This window comes from Staurois parvus, unplaced genomic scaffold (assembly GCF_062004578.1).
Source record: "Staurois parvus isolate SC_StPar_1 unplaced genomic scaffold, SC_StPar_1.0 ptg000021l, whole genome shotgun sequence".
In the NCBI taxonomy this organism is placed as follows: Eukaryota; Metazoa; Chordata; class Amphibia; order Anura; family Ranidae; genus Staurois; species Staurois parvus.
The window spans coordinates 12,676,196-12,695,167 of NW_028317817.1; the positions used below are offsets into that span (position 1 = coordinate 12,676,196).

Here is an 18,972-nt window from a genome sequence, read left to right on the forward strand (position 1 = left end):
TTTACAAAATCATAATGGAGCAAATAATATATGATATCTGCCTTTACCAAGCCTAGTGTTGGTTAAAAATCATGATGGAGCAAAGAATATATGACATCTGCATTTACCAAGCCTAGTGTCGGTTAAACCCAAATATTAAGATACAAGCAGCATTATTAATGTTAGATTGTTCGTTACCTATGCCAATTTACAAGTTTGGGCTGACGAAGTAAAACAAGGCCTTTATTGTGTAAAGTTGTTTATTTGAAAAGTATAGCAACATATACTGTGTACAGACATCTCTGTGCAACAGGAGGTTACAGCTAATGTGTCACAGGTCCAGGTCAAAATAATTGCACCCTTATTTTATTTTTTTGCCCCATCTATTCTTTCCACATTGATAGAAAAAGTGGTTCATTCAGACCGATATCATCTATTCCTCAAACTATTTATCATTATTTTAGGTGCACTTCATCACAGACACATCAATGAACTTGTAGAAAAAGGCCTTTCAGCATGTCTTAAAATAAAACTACCTATATTACATTTTAAAATTCTAAATGTATACATTCAGCAAAAGTTTAAGCAGAAAGCTGAAAGTGAATTTTCTAGTTACTAGAGAATCCCAGAAGAGAGTATAGGCCCCTATGGACGCTAGGCTCACTTTACCCTATGATTTAATCTAAATAAAGATATCTTCTGTTGTATCTTTACAGGCATTAATGGTCATCTTACTCTGTTATAGTACATTGTTTTCAGGAGTATTTCATTGAATTGGATCGAAGAAACAGAAATCACATAGCATGGAAAATACAAAATGCACAAAGATTGTCCCTCCTTGGCCAAAGGACACAGGGAGCCTGTGGAATACCATTCTATATGACTGCATCCATGGCAGTGGAGAAGTTCAATCATGGTTAGACCTAGAGCCTGGCTACCCATCTGGGGCACAGCTTGTCAAACATTTTTTCTTCTTGGTTACTTTGCAATGTGTCGCATATTGTGGCAAATACTTGGCTAAAGACTAATTCATCTCTAATGGATAATTTAGTATCCAACAAACATTGACAGGTTGAAGCACAAGAGAACTACTGATACCCCTGGACTCCACAAATGGATCTCACTGGCTGAGCCCTAGCTCCCTCGTCTTGTGGCAGTAGTCAATCCTAATAAATGTATTGATGAAATATACTATGTGAGTGTGACTACATCAAACTAGTTAGTAAAAGTTGAAAGGATGGGGTTAATGGCAAATTCAATTAAAAGCAGTCATATCATTGACATACTACAGATAAATATGTAGTTGATTGGTTCTTCAAGCTACTAACCTTGTACTGATGGATTTTGCTTTTGACTACAGGTTTGCCCTGGAGGTGGCAAATAACGTAAATCTATGGGTATGCCGAGCCTATTTGCAGGTTTTCATAGCACTTGTAAAGAAGTTATTTTCCCTGTTCTTTTAATTTATTTCCTTCTACAGTATACACAATTACAGACAACAGCACCAATAGAAACGTAACGTAGTAGAGTCGCATGATCGGTTAATGCCCAAAAATCAGTGTTCATTGTTTTAGAAAGCATCAGATCATTAATAATCATTAATCTTTGTTTTGAAAATAATTATTAAGGTCAGTTAGATGAAAGCTGCAGAAACAATAATAGATGTATTCTATAGAAATAGAGCCATCGCCCACACAAACCAATATGATTGATTCCTACAAACTTGCTCTTGAAAAATGTTAAACAGGAGTACGGTTGGCAGCTATGGGTATCAGCAACTCTGCTTCTTCACCTTAATATAGAATGGCCCTGATTCCTTAAGTTGAAATACCACTAAAAGCACCTGAAGCCTCAGTTCATTTTATACCTAATTTCGGCATGCTTAAGTGCTGCTTAGCACACCTTAAGTGCCATGGTAGCTTAATAAATAATTAAGGTTAATTCTTGCAAGACGGTAGACAGCAGCTAATACATACTTTGATTATCTGCAAGGGTAAACAACATTTTTACACCAGTTAGGTTAGATTATGCTTTCTGGCATGTTTCAAACTAAAACTTGTGACCACAGCATATAGGTTTTTATCATGAATTTTCAGATTGATGCAATAATGTGAGATATAACCACCATTAGCATTATGAAAGGGTTTCCTCAGCCAGCTATAGACTTCACTCGCCAACAGGTAAGCTGTCGCTTGAAATAATTTGAAGTTATCTCCTACTGACCCATGCAATGTCCACTGAAAGCCTTGTCAATAACTATCGTGTAGCACAGACGGCTGAAGTAGAGAAGGAGAGGAGTCAACTACATTATTCAAATAGTTGTCAAGATGTAACTTGCTTCAAGAGACAAAAAAAAAGGAAAACTACAGCTTTCTATATCAAAGGCTGATAATATGTTTAAAAAGCTGCATGGCTATAGCTCTTACTAATAAAATAAATCAATATAGAAATATTGTAATTAAAAAAAAATCCACAATCCAGTCTCCAGTTTGAAACGGGTCTGTTATTTCAAAATATGTTGTTAATGTTGTACTCTATTGGAGCCCTGGGTGTTTGGTTCAACAAATCACAACTTCGCACACAAATATCTTTAACGTATCATAGTACAATGACTTATACTCCCTGAAAGTATTTTAAGGGCTTGTAAAAAATAATATTCACATAGTAGCTAAAAACAAAATTTGTCACACTAAAAGCTGAAGAAAATGGCGGAGTGAAGCATCCACATTTCACGAATGCAGAAAGCAGCACTAGCAGCACTATTATGCACATAATATTCACTCTATGTGAGGAGGAGGTGGAGGAGGAAAAGAGGGCTATGAGTGCAAAAAACAGACCAGGGTCTATAGGAGAAATATTTTTAATACAGAATACTGAAATAGGGGGGAAAAAAATTGAGATAAAATAAAAGGAAACCAGGAGAAATAGAGCAGAGACCGTAGTAGACATGCTGGGTCCTTTTATGTGCCAGGTCAATAGGAAACCAGGGATAAAGCCTATACAGTACTAGGGAACACTGCAAATGTCATAGGTATAGTTAATGAAGTGTAAAAATGTAATGCTTAGCAGCACCTACTCATGGCTGATCAGCAAGCTTCTTAGTGTACATTTCCTGAGATATATCTCTGAACTAAAGGCTAAAGCATAGCCTTGTGCTGAATGGTATCACACTATGGCAATGTCCGATTTGTCCCGGTTCTGCCATACTCTCAGGCAATTGGGAAAGCCTCAAAATGGAAACATCGAATATGGTATAAATTCAGAAGAAGTTGCAGACCTGAAAGTCAGCTGACTGGCACATAGACCACCATTATCATCAGCTACATAACTTACAGAGCTCTAAAAATAGAGCAAGTTTTGCTATGTGAATAAAGGACTATACATCAGAAGTTGCTGTCATTTAAAAGAAAAATGTATACATAATAGAATGAGTAGTTGAATGAACCAAATTGTTTGGGGTTGGCAGCCATTGCAGCTTACTGAGAAGTATACCTCTGGACCGGTTTTATAGAAATACACAATAATACATTTTCATAATATGTTTTAGTATAAATAGTTTTAGTTTAGAATTGCTAAATATCTGTTTATAATAAGACTTCTACATATGCAATCTTGTGTTATAGTAGTCTGAAGAACCCTGCAGTGTTTCCTAATTAAAAATACAAATAAAGAGATACAGGGTGGGTTGTCGATAAGCTACATTTAATTTAAAACTGTTCTGCATTTTAATCTTCCAAAAACAAAGTTCATGTCTAACAGCAGACGCCACAAGATTTATGCTTTAACCTTTATAATCTACAATCTACAAAAATTTTACTGTGCTCCTCTCTTGATTTAGTTTCACTTACTAAAGCCCGACTTGTCCAGACTTCATGAAAAAGCTCTGCAAACTGCCATCCACAATCTAACTAGACTAAGGCTGGCCATAGACAGGAACCAGACGCATTTTGATCCATCTATGAGCAGGCTGGCTGTACTGAAGTTGATCTACTGACTTCAGTACAGCTAGCTTGTAGTTTTTCCTGTGATCACTGTAGGCAGCTATAGCTGCTGGCAGTGATTATTGTATTCTTCCAGTGGGGAAGATTCCCCGCCAGCAGAACACAATGGTGGTTTGGGAGGGATTCCGCCATCAACACTGACTGTACTTATGCAGAAATCAAGCAATTTTCTTTCCTTCAACCTGTGGCTGAAGGAAAGAAAATTGCAAGTTGTATAGCCTGCCTAACTCAGATTCCAGTAAGATAACTCATTGGACAGTTGCTGGAGTTTAATCATACAATCAGAAAAAGTCCAACACCAGTGACATAGTGAAACTCAAACAGAGAGGCACAGAAAAGGCTTGCAGCACAGAGCAGACTCTATCCCCTCCAACCTTCTAGCTAATATAGAGAACAAAAGGCATTGGGGTTGATTTACTAAAAGGCAAATATGCTGTTCACGCTGTAAAGGAATTTTCACTTTGCAGGGGAATGTTTTGAGTAGCTTAGTGAATGAAGTGAAGCTCTGCTGACATTCATAATCCAACAATGTGCAAGCAAAAAAAAGTTTTTTTTTCTTTGCAAGTGATAGAATATTCTTTACTCACATTTTTTAAGTAAATTTTCACTACAGTCAATACACTAGGGGAAAATTCCTTTACAAAGTGATGTACAGCCTACATCTATAAAATCAACCTTGTTGTGATGTGTGTTTTGGCTGAACTTTTGTTTTAAAAATGGAGTACAGGTTATTTAATACAGTAGCATTTAACTAAATAATTTTTTTATAATGTTATAGGGGCTTGGCTCTTCATTATTATTCCGTTATGAATTTTTTGCTATGAAATTAGCTACCAACTAGACATGTTTACACTAGTAATAATGTAAAATGCTCTGAATAGAACTGAAAATGCACATCTTAAATACTTCTAAAATGATATATGAGCCAAAGCTACATGCAGCGCTGAATGGGATTTAGGAGCAATTGAACAAACATATAAACTGAGAAACTGGGGCAGGGGTTTCATTTATAAGAAACAATTCTGACTTTTTTTAATGCATCAGTGACAGGAAAAAAAAAGTACGTTGAATGAGACCTAGGTAAAGCAAATAGTTTAAACAATAACTATCGTTGTTCAGAATTCCTAGAAGAAAGTGACACTAAAGAAACAGGTTGGAGGATCATAGTGGTTCTAGTGGTAAAGGCTCATTTTCATGTTTTTTAGAGGCAGAGGTAGTAGATAAACTGGCTTGCTTGAAGTTATGGTAAGTTGGGGTAATGATGATATTCATTCCACAGTTCTAAAGCTGGCCATACATGGGGTTTTACTGATCAGTCAGCACTCAAAAAAAACACAAATGGATTCCCCCATCCACACAATCTAGGTGGATAGGGAAATCCATCCCGCAGCATTATTGTCTTCTGTATACGGGGACTGCTCCCCTGCCAGAATACACTGAACAGGGCTGTAGCCAGAAATCCCATTCTTGAGGAAGTGATCACTGGATTGACTCCTCTCAAATGGGAATTGCGAAAAATGGATCAAAATTTGTCCAGTTCCTGCTGAACCATACAAATTTTGATCCACGTCCAGCTTTGGTTAGTTGTTGGACCACTACCTTATCTTATTAATCAATGTCTTCTAAAGGATGCGTTCCAATGACTGCCAGATAGCTAGCTTTGTACTTCCACAAAAATAGATTGTACGTCCTTTTGAGGTTGAGGGGTAGAAGGGAAGGGGGTGGGGGGGTGTGTGTGTGTGTGTGTGTGCGTGTGCGTGTGCGTGTGTGTTTTGATGGTGCAATATAATATACCTGAAATAAAGTTTAACATCAGTAGTAGTAATGAAACTGGCCATAACTGTTTAACATCTGTAGTGGTAATGTAATAGAATCACTTCCAAAAAAAAAGGATTAATGATCATTTAAAAACATGTCATATCAGACTAATCTAAATGATTTTTTTTTTTTTTTACTATATCACAAATGCTTTGTACCTGGGTGGTGCTATGGACAGTCTATCTTGATTTCGCAAAGCATTTGATATATTTCCACAAGATGTGTGCAACAAGGCAGTGAGCAAAGCAAATAGAATTCTAGGGTGCATCACTAGAGAGATCACAGGTGGTAGGAAAGAAGTCCTTCCTACTGATAGTTAGTTCGACCTCATTTAGAATACTGTATCCAGCTCTGGTGACCTGACTTACAGAAAGATATTAATGAGCCAGAGTGAGTCCAAAGTTAAACAAATTGGTGAAAGCTCTGAGGGATAAAACATCAGGAGAAACTGCAGGGACCTAATTTGTTAAAGAAACTATGGAAAGGAGGGACATGATGCAAAACGTTATATACATGTGTATAAGGTTCAGAAGGACAGTATTTTCAACATGAAGGAAAGGTGAAGAACATGGAGATATGACCTCAAACTAGCAAAAAGAAAGTTTAAACTAACCTTAGAAAGCATTAGTTTACTGAAAGTGTGATTGATGATTGGAACAGATTTAACAGAGCTAGTGAGTCAGTCAACAGTAAGTGCATTTAAACATTCTTGGGACAAACAGATCTATAAACTCAGCCAAAAGGTTAAAAAATTAAAAAGGGGCAAATTTGATAGGCTACTTAAGCAGGCCATAGACAAATCGAAAACCGAATGAAAATTCTTATCAATCATCAAATCTTTTGTTTTTATCATTAGTGTGCCAGCTGACACATAATGTTCGTGCTTGAAAGTGCCTGACCGAACATGTTGGATTTTTTTTTTATAAAAACAAAACGATGACACAAAGAGCTATTTTTGTTTTTCAAATTGACAGACCGTTCATTTTTCCACTCGTCTATGGCCTGCTTTAGTCATTTTCTGCCTAAGTTTTTGTATTGCCTTGTTCTTGAACATTTGAGTGGGAAAGTCTTAAATAAATCAAAAACAACTGGAGCTCAACTTATTTTTTTCTTTTTTTTAAGAATTCTCAAAATTAAACAAAAGCAAAATGTCCTTATGATAAAAGTGAAACAAAAACAAAAATCAAAAACAAAAACAAAAACAAAAAAAATCACAAAGCTGTTGCCCATTCTCTTAACTATTGTACTTTGTAAGGTTTGACTACTGATCTATCAAACCTATTTGTGTATCACTTTACTCATGCATGTTTTTAAGAAATGAGAAGATGTACTGTAAACTCCTGCTGTTTTCTTCTTAAAAAAAGAATTTATAATTTAAAAAAAAAAAAAAGAAAGAAAAGAAAAAAGGAGGAATAAGCATTTTTGTAGTTGCAAGTTGTCCGAGAGATGTCTCTTTCTGAGTAAACTATCAGGGGAATTCTCATGAACTTTGGCTCAACATAAAAAACGGTCACCTTTACGTTTATTACAATTATTTTTTCATTTCATTTCAGCTCTTTTGGTATTGTGCAGTAGATTTTTTTTCTTGACCTAAGAGTGTGCCACTGTATTCAGATATACATAGTACTTTTAAAGCATTGGAAGGGTTTTTATAAAAGAAAAGCTGAATTTATATGGCACATGAATGAAGCAAGATAAACCCAATGTAATACAATAAATAAATAAAATAATATGTATAAGAATAGCTTGATCCCAAACTGAAAGAACTATTGATCATTTAAACATTACACAACATGTTATCAAATGCAAAGTTCAAAATCTAGTTTTAAAAATATAAAAATATTTGATATTGTTTTTTTGGTGCAAAAGGGTCGATGTAGTAAAGATTTTTTTTTTTATATTCAAGACCAACAGGGGAGATCAGTCCACTTTAACAATGAAGTCTATGAGTAGTTTGCACCAGTCTGATTTTATACTATTATACTGCAGCAAGGGGATCACAGTTTGATGGATTTATTTTTTACGTAAAATTAAATGCAGCCATTTAGCAGAGAAAGCCTGAACATTGCTTGGTAAAACACATCACCAAGACCGAATAGCTCTCTAAAATAATTAGTCTGGTAACCCAATGGCTGAAAATGACTTATAAAAAAAAGACATAAAAAGATGTACTAACTAACTATGTAGTCACACTGGGCCATGTGTACAAAAGTGATCCAAAAAAAGGAGTGTTTGTATTGTTCATAACAACTAATCAGATTCCAGATGTCTTTTTTTCCAAAGCAGATCTGAAAATAAAAGGAATTGATTAACTGCTATTAGAAACACAAACACGTAGCTTTCAGATATTTTTCATACGCAAGACCTAAAAAGTTAGAGATACACTGGGGATTTTTAGTTGTTCGGTCAGGATACTAAAATTGCTAGTAATTAATCACTACACATGGTTTCTTATGGTGCAATCTACATGCTTACCATGTATTAACCTCTAATTTTGGCTGAATGATCACTAATGCAGGGCACTTGTGTAACTTTCACCATTGGGAACCATTTGTTCCATCTGTTTAGCTACTACTCATAGCAATCAATCACTAGTGATTTTAATAGGTAGACTGAGTTACTAAAAGTCATGCATGTAACTCTAGCCTAATTATTACTTCTTGGTTGCATAAACCTCATGTCTTACTAATTTTGCATGATGGTTTTTTTGCTTGTTCTTATTTATCAGCAAAGCAATAATATACATATGGAAGGGTCAGATCTTCAAAAAAAGGCCAACCCCAATTTAAGGTAAGCACAGTGATTCAATCTTTTTCCTGTTTCCAGATGTAAAGCGCATACCTTATCTACTCCATTTGGAAACCTGACACACTGGGTGCCTCATGTATAAAAATGTGGAAATGAAGCCTGTGGTCCATAGCAATCAAATGTTTAAAGTGTATCTAAACCCAAAACATTATATATACCGCAGCTTACCAGTCCTTAGCAGTGGCTGTATTAGTTTTTTCAGGCTTTAATTTTCTTTTATTTTCAACTGGTAATGCTGCCAATAACACACTTTCAGTCCCTTGTTGGCTACACTTTCTCCTTCCACTGTATCTATGGACAGATTCGTGGTTGTCACCCAGGATGGACTTCAAGTATGTCTTTCTTACATCATCTATAGAACGTGTTGGCTAGGGAGATTAGTTGTATACAGAGTGAAGATACCATTTTGTACTTTTATTTCATCTCACAGGAAATAACAAGGAAACTGCATCTCTAGCAACATCAGCAGGGCATTTTCTGTACTTGCTGAAAATGAAAAAAGAAAATGAACATACCCACCACATCCACAAAATGGTAAACTGCAATAGATTAAATGTTTCTTCTTGGATTTAGACATCCTTTAATTCTATCTGTAGCCTGTACTAGATAAGCAACAAGATTACTTGCTATGAAGAACACCTCCATTCTGTCTCTCTTTACATTTCATACATGTAGCTCTATTGTTAAAAAAAAAAATATATATATATAAAATAAAAAAAAAAAAAATCTTTAAAAAAAAAAAAAAATTCTGCACATCTCAAAGTAGTGCTACGCCAGGGCATTACTGTTGTTTTCGCCTGGACTTACCATAGCTGTCACCTGCCCAACAGTTCATTTTTATGTTTTAAATACATTTACAGTCACAAAGTTTGACTAGAAATGAGCCAGTTCCATGGTGGGAGGCTTCAATGTAACAAATGTTTGCAGCATAAGTCTTTTTTTTTTTTTATACTTTTCAAAAATATAATCCATTAGTAAATTTACCAATAGCTCTGGGTAATGTATACATATTATAAATCTTTTATACTATCTGTTTCAACTCCCTTCACAGGTTAAAATATTGTGAGGAAGCTGGTATATATTTTTGTTTTCTGTAATGCTCTAACTAGGAATATTTACAGTCTCTAAACACTTGACGTGTTAGTAAAACATGATATCATGTACACATAAATACAGAAACAAAAAAGAGAAAATACACTCACATGCACGCTAAGAATCTGTGTGACAGACAATTCAGATCTTGGCAGAGGCACATATCGATTTCAAAAAGCATTAAGAAATGATAATGAGATACGTGCTTCTTCTAAGTGACCAGTGTCTACATATCTACTTCACACACACTTATATAGCACATACTGAGAGTGTACTACATAGCTACCTTGTCATAGCGTATAAGATATCGAAGACTAGGGGCTCAATTAACAAATCTTTAGCACAAGGATAAGGATCTTTATTTTAGCCAAGTATTTTCAAATTGTATTGGACTTAAAGTGGTTGTAAACCTCAAATATGAACAAACCATACCCCTCAATAGTGTGTACTTGTCTCAGTCCAGAGTGCTAAGTGTCATTTCTGTATGCTGCTTCTGCTATATCAGGATGAACCACTTCAGACAAGTTTTCCTAACACCAAGAGAAAAGGGGGGGGGTGGCTCCAACAGAGTGAAAGACTCAGCTTTGTTCCTGTGTGCTATGTGAAAGGGGGGGGGGGGAGGTGCCCTTCCCTCCAATCAGCTCTCTCAGAGCTCTGCAAAATGTAACTTTAGCTCCCTGCCCCTTTTTTCTGAACTCTCAGACAAGCTGTATAAATTCTGGACTTTGAACAGCTGTGAAGAAGAGAGTACTTCAGACAGGAGGATTTGTTTCATCTCTGTGTATCACCTGAGGCCAGTCACTTCATTGGGTATAGGTAGGGGTTTACAACCACTTTAACTAAAAATAGCTGTCACTTTTGAAAAAATTTGTCTCCTTATCATTGTGTGTTAGCATTGTGAATTGCACCTTACGTCTAACCTTTTTGGTGATGTAAAACCATTATATTACGCTGTATCTTACAGAGTCTCCTAACCATTTGATTTGTGCTCAACAACAATGTGCTGCACACCAAAGAAATGTGGAGCTTGAATATTTTGTGCAAAATGCTACTTGGCTGTAGTACAGGGGTTTTTTCTTTTGGGGGTGGGGGGAGGGGCGGTAACAATAAAGGAAATTCATGAAAAACAAAAACACTTTTTTGTGCAGAACTTTCAATTAGTGTTATTCGTTATGTCTGCATGTCTTCGAACCTAATAGTGCACACAACTGATATTGTGTATAGTAGTTTGAATGAGGAATGGAAAGGATAGTTTTGTTTTTTAATCTCAGGCATCTGAAAGTCTAAGCAAACCCCTGACTGCATTGCACCAGTTCCCTGCAAACAACTCTCCATTTTGTGGACTAAGGCAACATTCATGACAATGAAGCCACCCAACTGTTTACATCATATTGGGGCTACAGTTTCATGAATATAAGATAAACCCACAAAATGGAAGGCAGCAACGGCACACTTAAAACAACTACTCATAATTAGTTTGTGCCAGAAATACCAGTAGAAACACCTTATCTGTCACGCAATATACAGTAGACATTACACACAATAGTTTTTATAGGCCTATGGGTGAATCTTGAAAGCCAGAAGCTCCTCTGAGTGCATGTTATTTAGAGAACGGAGGTCCGCTAACTTCAGGAGGAGTCTGGTAAAGGTGGAGGCCTCATTAGGATGGTTTTTCATGATTAAAGTCCTCAGGGCTCGGATCAGAGTCTCTTGCAAAGCTTCAACAGAGTTTACATTTTCAATACCAGAGCGATCTGTAGAGAGATGACAAATATATCTTGATCAATTTAAAATGAATTTAAAATATCTATACATATTTTAAAGCATTAAAGCAAATTAAATTACAAACCAGAATTTAACCTCCCTAGCGGTCTGATTATGTCCATATTTCTGTGCTCAAAGCGGTACATTATTTTCAATGGAAATATGTATTTTTTTTATTGTGGGCCTGTAATTTTTAAAAATAATTCACTGAAATCTGTCCGAACAAGAGTCTAGTAAACATCCCGGGTATGTTAAAATTTGAAACACAAAATTATAAATTATAATTTAATCATAAAAAATAATAAATTTAATTCAATAATATAATCAAACCAAAAACACTGAAATTTGAAATATAGCGCCAAGTTCGCACATCACTGAGCAAAGTCGCAGAATCGTTTTCAGTGTCTGATGACGAATTTCCCCACAAATTATTAACACTCAATTCTGCAAGTGGTTCTAATTTACTATCACTGTTCTCTAGCTGTTCTAAAACAGATTTTGACCTAAAAGGGAAGCTTTTTGGACGCCATGGACATTTCTCAGTTTCCAGGCAGAAAGAACGGTAAAAATGCAGGCAGGGCACAGGACAAAGCACTAGGGACAAAATGTATGTGAAATGGTTTGATACAGTAATGTTTTACTATGTGATTTTAGTGTATTTAGTACAGGAACAATTGAGCACTGTCCGTGATACTTTTTTTATTTGCACTAACATACAATTTAGAGGACAAGCTTTCAGGGAATGTCCCCTTCTTCAGGTCTAAGCAGTACTGAAACAAAGATTTAGAAGAATGTTGGAAGAGATGTAGGGGATGGGAGAAAAAAGTGTATTTAGTGAATGTCACTTTTTGTCATTTTCAAATTTCCCGCCAGCTCCATCCCCGTACGTCCCGACGCTCGCAGGGGACGGAACCCAGATGACAGATACCGGCATCCGCCGCAGGACATTACAAGGGACACTGCAGGAGGGACATCGCAGGAGTGCAGGACAAGGTAAGTGATTGAGGGATCGCGGAGCAGCGCCGCATGGTATTCCCGAGTGTAGCTCAGGGTTACCGCTTGTGGTATTGAAACTTTACCCCAAGCTACACTCAGGAATACCGCCAGGGAGGCTTCTATGAACAAAATGCTTCATACCCATGACCAAGGTCAGTCAAATGACATGTCACATATATGAGCTGATATGGTTCTAAATCCTGCCTGCACTCAATTTTAAGATTTCTAACTTTCACATAACAAAAGGTGCTGTAAGGAATACAAGAAAACTAAAAGGCTATGTTAATTGCAAGTTACACCCTCAATCCAGAGTGTCAGTAATCAACCCTGAGCTTGGGCAGGAGACAGCTCTGCCTCTATACGGGGCCTTGTGTAGATGGAAAAATCTTCTGCTACCACTATGGTATTTTCACAGCCAGCCCCACCAGCTGTCAATACACTGAAACAGTGCCTGCATCTAGTTGTAGATGCGGTTTGACCGACAAAATTCCTATCAGCTGCTTTGATTTTTCAATAGGGGGATTTTTGGGCAGGAGGTGGCTGACAGGGCCACCCACTGAGCAAAATTTCATAAGGAACGGGATGAAATTCAAGCAGTCTATGGCCAGGTTTACAGTTTGACACGGCGTGACAACTATAGAAGAGAACATACATACGCTAATAACTGAGAACTAAGATTGCACCATTCTAATGACTTTAAGCATACCCTCACCTTATAAAAACAACCCATTCAGTTTAAAATAAAAATGAAAGACAAAACATTTTTGTATAGATATAAAAAAACATTATAAATAAATACTTTTTCCCTTTTGTGGTGTGGGTTCAAGGTCACCGTGTTTACAAAGAATGGCTGACATGAGAAACAATAGAGTACTTCTCCCTGAGAGTACTTCTCGCTTACCTGCAGAGACGAGAACAACTGCAGTAAACAAACTCATCTCCTCCTCACTAAGATGCAGTGCTTTAAGCTTCTCGCTGAATTCAAACACAGAGTTCAGCAGCTCGCCAGCTCCCATAGAGCGCAGCTCATCCACACTGTACTTCTTCCCACTTAGAAAGGTGACAGTACGCTCCTTCGCATCAAACAGTGATGCAAACCGAACCATTAAAACCTGGCAAAAGACAAGACGAAATAGTAGTATTGCAACTTTATATAAGAAAGGGACCTTTAATTACTGTTACAGAAAAGTACAAAACACGATTCATCTCTTTCCTAATGCGGTTGATCTTAAATAATACTTAAACTGAATCTCTGTTGCCTTTTGATTCTGTCTCAGCAATCTGGAAATGACAGGTGTCTATTCAAAGGAATCTCAAAGTATGGCTGTCTGAGCATTTGTACAACCATCATGAATAATCCCTGTAATAGGTTTAATATGTTTATTTCCTACGAGTGTCAGTGCCATCCAGGGGCCATAATGTGGTATTTTCTAGATTGAGGTATTTCAGGAAAATATGGCATTATGGCGACTAGAGCAGACAATCATAGGAAATAAAAATACTAGACCTATTACAAGGATTATTTCTGCAGCAGTGGGAATGCACAGATACTTGCAACAATTTTTTTGTATAAATAGACCCCATAGTGTTAACCACCGGAAATGTTAGGAGATTGTTAATATCTCCACGTGAACTACAGCTGGCTAACACAATACGTAAGCACAGGTTGCAGGAAAGAAAACTGCACAATTCCCCCATCAAGACAGACAGTGCTAACAGGGGCATTCCCCTAGCCGCACCTTTATTTTCTTTCCTCCTGTATTCAAACGTGCTGACTGTGTGTCAATATTAAGTTGCTGCATTGTTCTGGGCAAAGATTTATCAGAAAAAAAAAAAAAGCATATGTGGTGTGTCTGATGAGTTTCAATATGCTTTCAAGCCTCAACTTGGCACAACAAATCTCACCTCAAACGTTCCAGCTTTCAGCAAGTTGACCTGATCATACTGTGAAAGGTCCTTAAATCCGGGAATGCGCTTGGCAAATTCCACCACTTCTTTCACAGCCGGGGTAAAACTCATGGAGAATTCTTCCCAGATTTGAGGTCCAGATTTATTTGGGTCCATAAAGGGAGACATGCTCATTGGACAAACCTGCAAAGTGTAAAACGAGGTAAGTATACAAGCACTGGCAATCTAAACTCTGTATATTGTCGGATTTAAATTCAAAGATACCCTCTGACAATGCACTTAAATATAACCAGCAAAACAAATGGTATTAAAAAAAAAAAAAAAAAAAAACACAACACCTTGCATTCTGGGAAAATCATACTATGAGTTTAGTGAATGGCTAAGATAACAGGAAAGGAAGGGCAAACAGAGCGATCCTTCATAGTCCCATCCTCTTATCCCTGCAGTGCCAGATCACCAGTATCTGGAATCACCGAGAGAAGAGTTTATAGTCCATCATCATCTAGCAGCACCTAGGATATGCTTCATTAGAGGTACACTAATACACTGATGCTATATGCCCAAAAGATTTATTTAATAGCCTTTGGCTTTAAAGCTGAACTTGTCTAACATTGTCTAAATACAAGATGCATGTGTATATTACCTTTGCCTCGGTCTAGAGGCTTCCTGTATTAAAGGGATTGTAAAGTCTAGATTATTTGTTATTAAAATAATAAACAGGTTATACTTATCTGCTCTGTGCAATGGTTTTGCACAGAGCAGCCCTAAACATCCTCCTCTGGGATCCCCCGCCATGGCTCCAGGCTCCTCCTCTTCTTTGTGTGCCCCCATAGCAAGCTGCTTGCTATGGGGGCACACGTGTGTACTTGCTCCTGAGCTGTGTGTGTCTGTGGAGCCATGCTCCACAGACACACACTCATGGTTTGGCCCTGCCCATGGTCCTTCCTCACAGAATTTGATTGACAATAGTAGATGCCAATGGCCCCTGCTGCTGCCCCAGTCCCAGTAAGAAGAGGAAGAGACGGGAAAGAAGACTACAGCTTGGCACAGCGTCGGATCCCTGACAGGCTCAGGTAAGTGTTTGGAAGAAATAACTGGGTTTATAAAGGCATTAGGTTCACACTAAGATTTATCTCCCTTGTGACTATTGAGCAAAAAGGAGGCACAGTACAGGCTTTAAGAGGCTGAAATCTTTACTCCACACATAGGCAGTTGTCTATAATCTGTCTGCAAAGGAATATATACAAAACTCATAATATAGTAAAGAGAGTGGACTTTTTGATTCAAAGGGATTTTTAAAATAACAAACAGGTAAACACTTGCACAGTGGGGGGCCCGAAACATCTTCTTCTTGGGTCCCTCCTCTTCTTGGTGTGCCACCATAGGAAGCCACTTTACACTTGCAGACTCGATCCCGAGCCATGCTGCCTGTGTCCATAGACACAGACAGCCTGGCTCGGCCCCATCCCCTGCTCCCTAGTCACAAGATTTGACTAACAGTATTGGGAGCCAATGGCTCCTGCTGCCTCAGCAAAGCCTGTGAAACTGGGAAGTGAAAGGAGAGAACAGCTGCAGCCAGGTACAGCGCTGGATCGAGTGAGGACTCATGTAAATATTGGGGGGTGGGTGGTACTTTTACCTAATGCATTCCTTACATTAAAGGTAAAAAATGGTTAGGCTTTAGAACCACTTTAAAGCAAACATATACTTTGCCCAAGCCCAACAAAGCAACAAATTTGCTTTAATTCCCCCTTCTCAGCAGAACATTTCCCTTTCCTTTACGCCTCCTACAGATCCATTCAGTGACTGGGGGTGACGAAAGGAAGGCCTATGTAAGTTATATACCCCTCTATTGAGGGCTTACACATTACTGAAAACTCTATCTCCAACCCTGAGAGACAGTCACTAACAGGTGCAATGACTTGTTTGTGATGTAATCAAACCGCTTCTCTGCCTCCGTCAATCAGAGGAAGCTTCGGATTCATTACTAGAATGCAAATCTCCCTGTGAAAGGCTGTACACCGCTCAGCCTGACTCCATTTTGCTCCAGGAGTGGGACAGGAAGATCTCATACTGCTGCCGGAACACAGTACTATATACTGTATGAAGCCGAGGCCACATACAGTTCATACTGTGCATGTTGCAGATCAAATTTAAAGTTAAATGAAAACATGATCAGCTTTAACACTTTACTGCTTCTGGAGACTACCTTTAATACAAGGGATGCAGGAACACATCAGAAATTAAAAGTACCCACAGACATTGGATAAATGTCTGGTAACAGAAATTTGAACCTGCTGGACTCTAACATTTGCCCATTTTCAATTTGTTCTCTATATTAAAGCCAAAACAAGCCCAGAACCAGCCAGGTTAACACCAAAAATGGTTCATAAGTCAAGCACTAATTAGTATTTTTTGAGTTGTGTGTGCAATATTTTCACAGTGGAAACCCATGTCTGTGAGTACTTCTAAGCAATAGGTAAACCAAAAATGTTTTTACCAAATATATTCTCCTTCCTCTATTGCAGGGATAGCCATTCATGTGCTCTGCCTGAGATACATCAATTGTAGGTGTTTTACTGAACTCCTTGTGGGAATAGCCATTGGAAATGTTTATGTTCTGTTCATTGGGGTAGAAAACAGCATGGGCATAGGGACAACCCATGTTGTTTTTGCCCCTATGTTGTCCATTCATGTAGTTCTGACTTTCACCAACAGGACAGCGAGCAACGTTGACAACATTATTGAAGTGAATATTGTTACTGTTTCTGTATTTCACTTTATTCATCCTTTCCTGCCTCTGTTGGCTGGTGTTCCCTTTAAATTCAGACGTCTCCTGATTGTACATGAAGGTCTCTCTGTGAGCTCTAGTTACTGTACCAATGACGTCCTCTTTACTAATGTCTGAAGATGGAGGAGCTAAATGAAGTGAAGATGAAGGTGGCATGAGGCTTTTTTCTGTATATTGCTGAGCCTTGCTCTCTATGTTTTCTTGAACAGGATGGGGCACAGGTGGCAAAACCGATGGTGAAGCTTGGTAATCTGGCAGTGCTTCTTGAGGTCCTGAGCTACCAAACTGACTGTTCATCATAGTCTTCATGGCAGACTGCATTTCCATCAGCATTCTTTGTTTTTCACGCTTTGGAATGCGACCAAAACGAACAGCTGCCAAAGGAGGACAAAGTGAGAAGAGAAATGAAGGACAGATTAACTTAATTCAATAACATTTCTGACAACCAATTAAGGAACCACTATAAAATCTGGCTTTAAAAATTACACATCAGAGACGTTCTCAAGGACAATAGGAAAAACGTAAGAGGGGCTATTAATGAACAACCTGAAGAAAGCAAAAAGGAACATAAGTGGAGACGTTGCCAATAATAACCAATCAAATTCCTTATTCTAATTTTCCCAGGCAATTAAACAAGACACCTGACTGGATGATGCGGGCAACAATTCTTCTGTTCCCATCTTATTTTCTCCTTTGTTAAATAAAGGTCCCCCTTAATAGAACTATGTAAAATAAATGTGTATTAGCTTTAGAACATTTCATGCTGTTGGAGAGAGGAGGTCGCCTATAGCAGATTTGGACAGTGGATACCAGGGATTGTTCAAGCACATGCATTCAACATGGTAATGTATTAAAGAAAACATAAATAACAAATCCCATTTAACAGAATGGCATCTATTTCTGGCATACAGCAAAACAATTTCTGTATTGTGTATATGAGATTACGTGGGGACCTTCTACATTAAACCATATATCTTCTACATTAAACCAGAACTTTTATAATTGATTGACAAGAGTGTTTAAAGGTTAATATATTTCTACAGAGACAAAAGGCACCACTAGTTACAACTATTTTTTAACTAAGTGCTACCTTTAAGGATGCCTATGGACCCCAATTGTTAGTTGGCAAATATTCAGACTGCCCAATCTTTTCAGTCTACAAATATGTACATGCTCAGGGGTCAATGCAAATGTCTGGCCTATAGAGAAGACAAAGGGGAACACTTGGGCAATGACATATCAAGGTGGAAAAAAAAACAAAAAAAAAAAACTCCTGACCAATAACATCAAATTTCAGATGATGTCATTACTCCATGAGAAAGCTTGGCCTGGTCTTGTCTATGAGGGTCAGGCATAGCCTACACACATTTGATTATTGCCCAGTCCAACTGTAACCGGCTGGCTTAAGTGAATGCTCTTTTATGTCTGTAGGCACTAGTTCAGCTGCAACCAGCATGATCAAGGGGAGGGACATTCTCTAAATCCTTAGTCACCGTTATCCAGCTTCATTCATTTTAAGTCTTTAAGCTTCATTAAAAAACTAACATACCAGGATAAAGATACTTATTTTAAAAAAAGGGACATATTTTAAAGTGGTTGTAAACTCTTACATATATCCAGTGAAGTGAAAGGCCTAAGGTGATACAGAAATTAAACAAATCCTCCTACATAAGTTGAACTTGTTTATTAGCAGCCATCTCTTCTCTACATCCGTTCAAAGTGCTGAATTTAAAAGGTTGTCTGAGAGTTCAGAAAAAAGGGGGCAGAGAGCTGAAATTACACTTTGCAGAGCTCAGTGAGGAGAGCTCTGATAGC

General features: G+C 37.7%; 1 protein-coding gene across 1 annotated transcript in view; it reads right to left on the reverse strand.

Annotated features, from left to right (window-relative positions):
• Positions 1-221: 221 nt before the first annotated feature.
• The window catches only part of NR1D2 (nuclear receptor subfamily 1 group D member 2), a 46,915-nt gene continuing 28,164 nt past the window's right edge, over positions 222-18,972 (reverse strand). Inside the window, exons 5-8 of the mRNA XM_089690962.1 lie at positions 16,867-17,531; positions 14,364-14,549; positions 13,360-13,570; positions 222-11,452 (exon numbers count right to left, since the gene is read on the reverse strand). Of these exons, the coding sequence (XP_089547088.1) occupies positions 11,256-11,452; positions 13,360-13,570; positions 14,364-14,549; positions 16,867-17,531 (1,259 nt within the window). The 3' untranslated portion in view covers positions 222-11,255. The remainder of the gene's footprint in view (positions 11,453-13,359; positions 13,571-14,363; positions 14,550-16,866; positions 17,532-18,972) is intronic.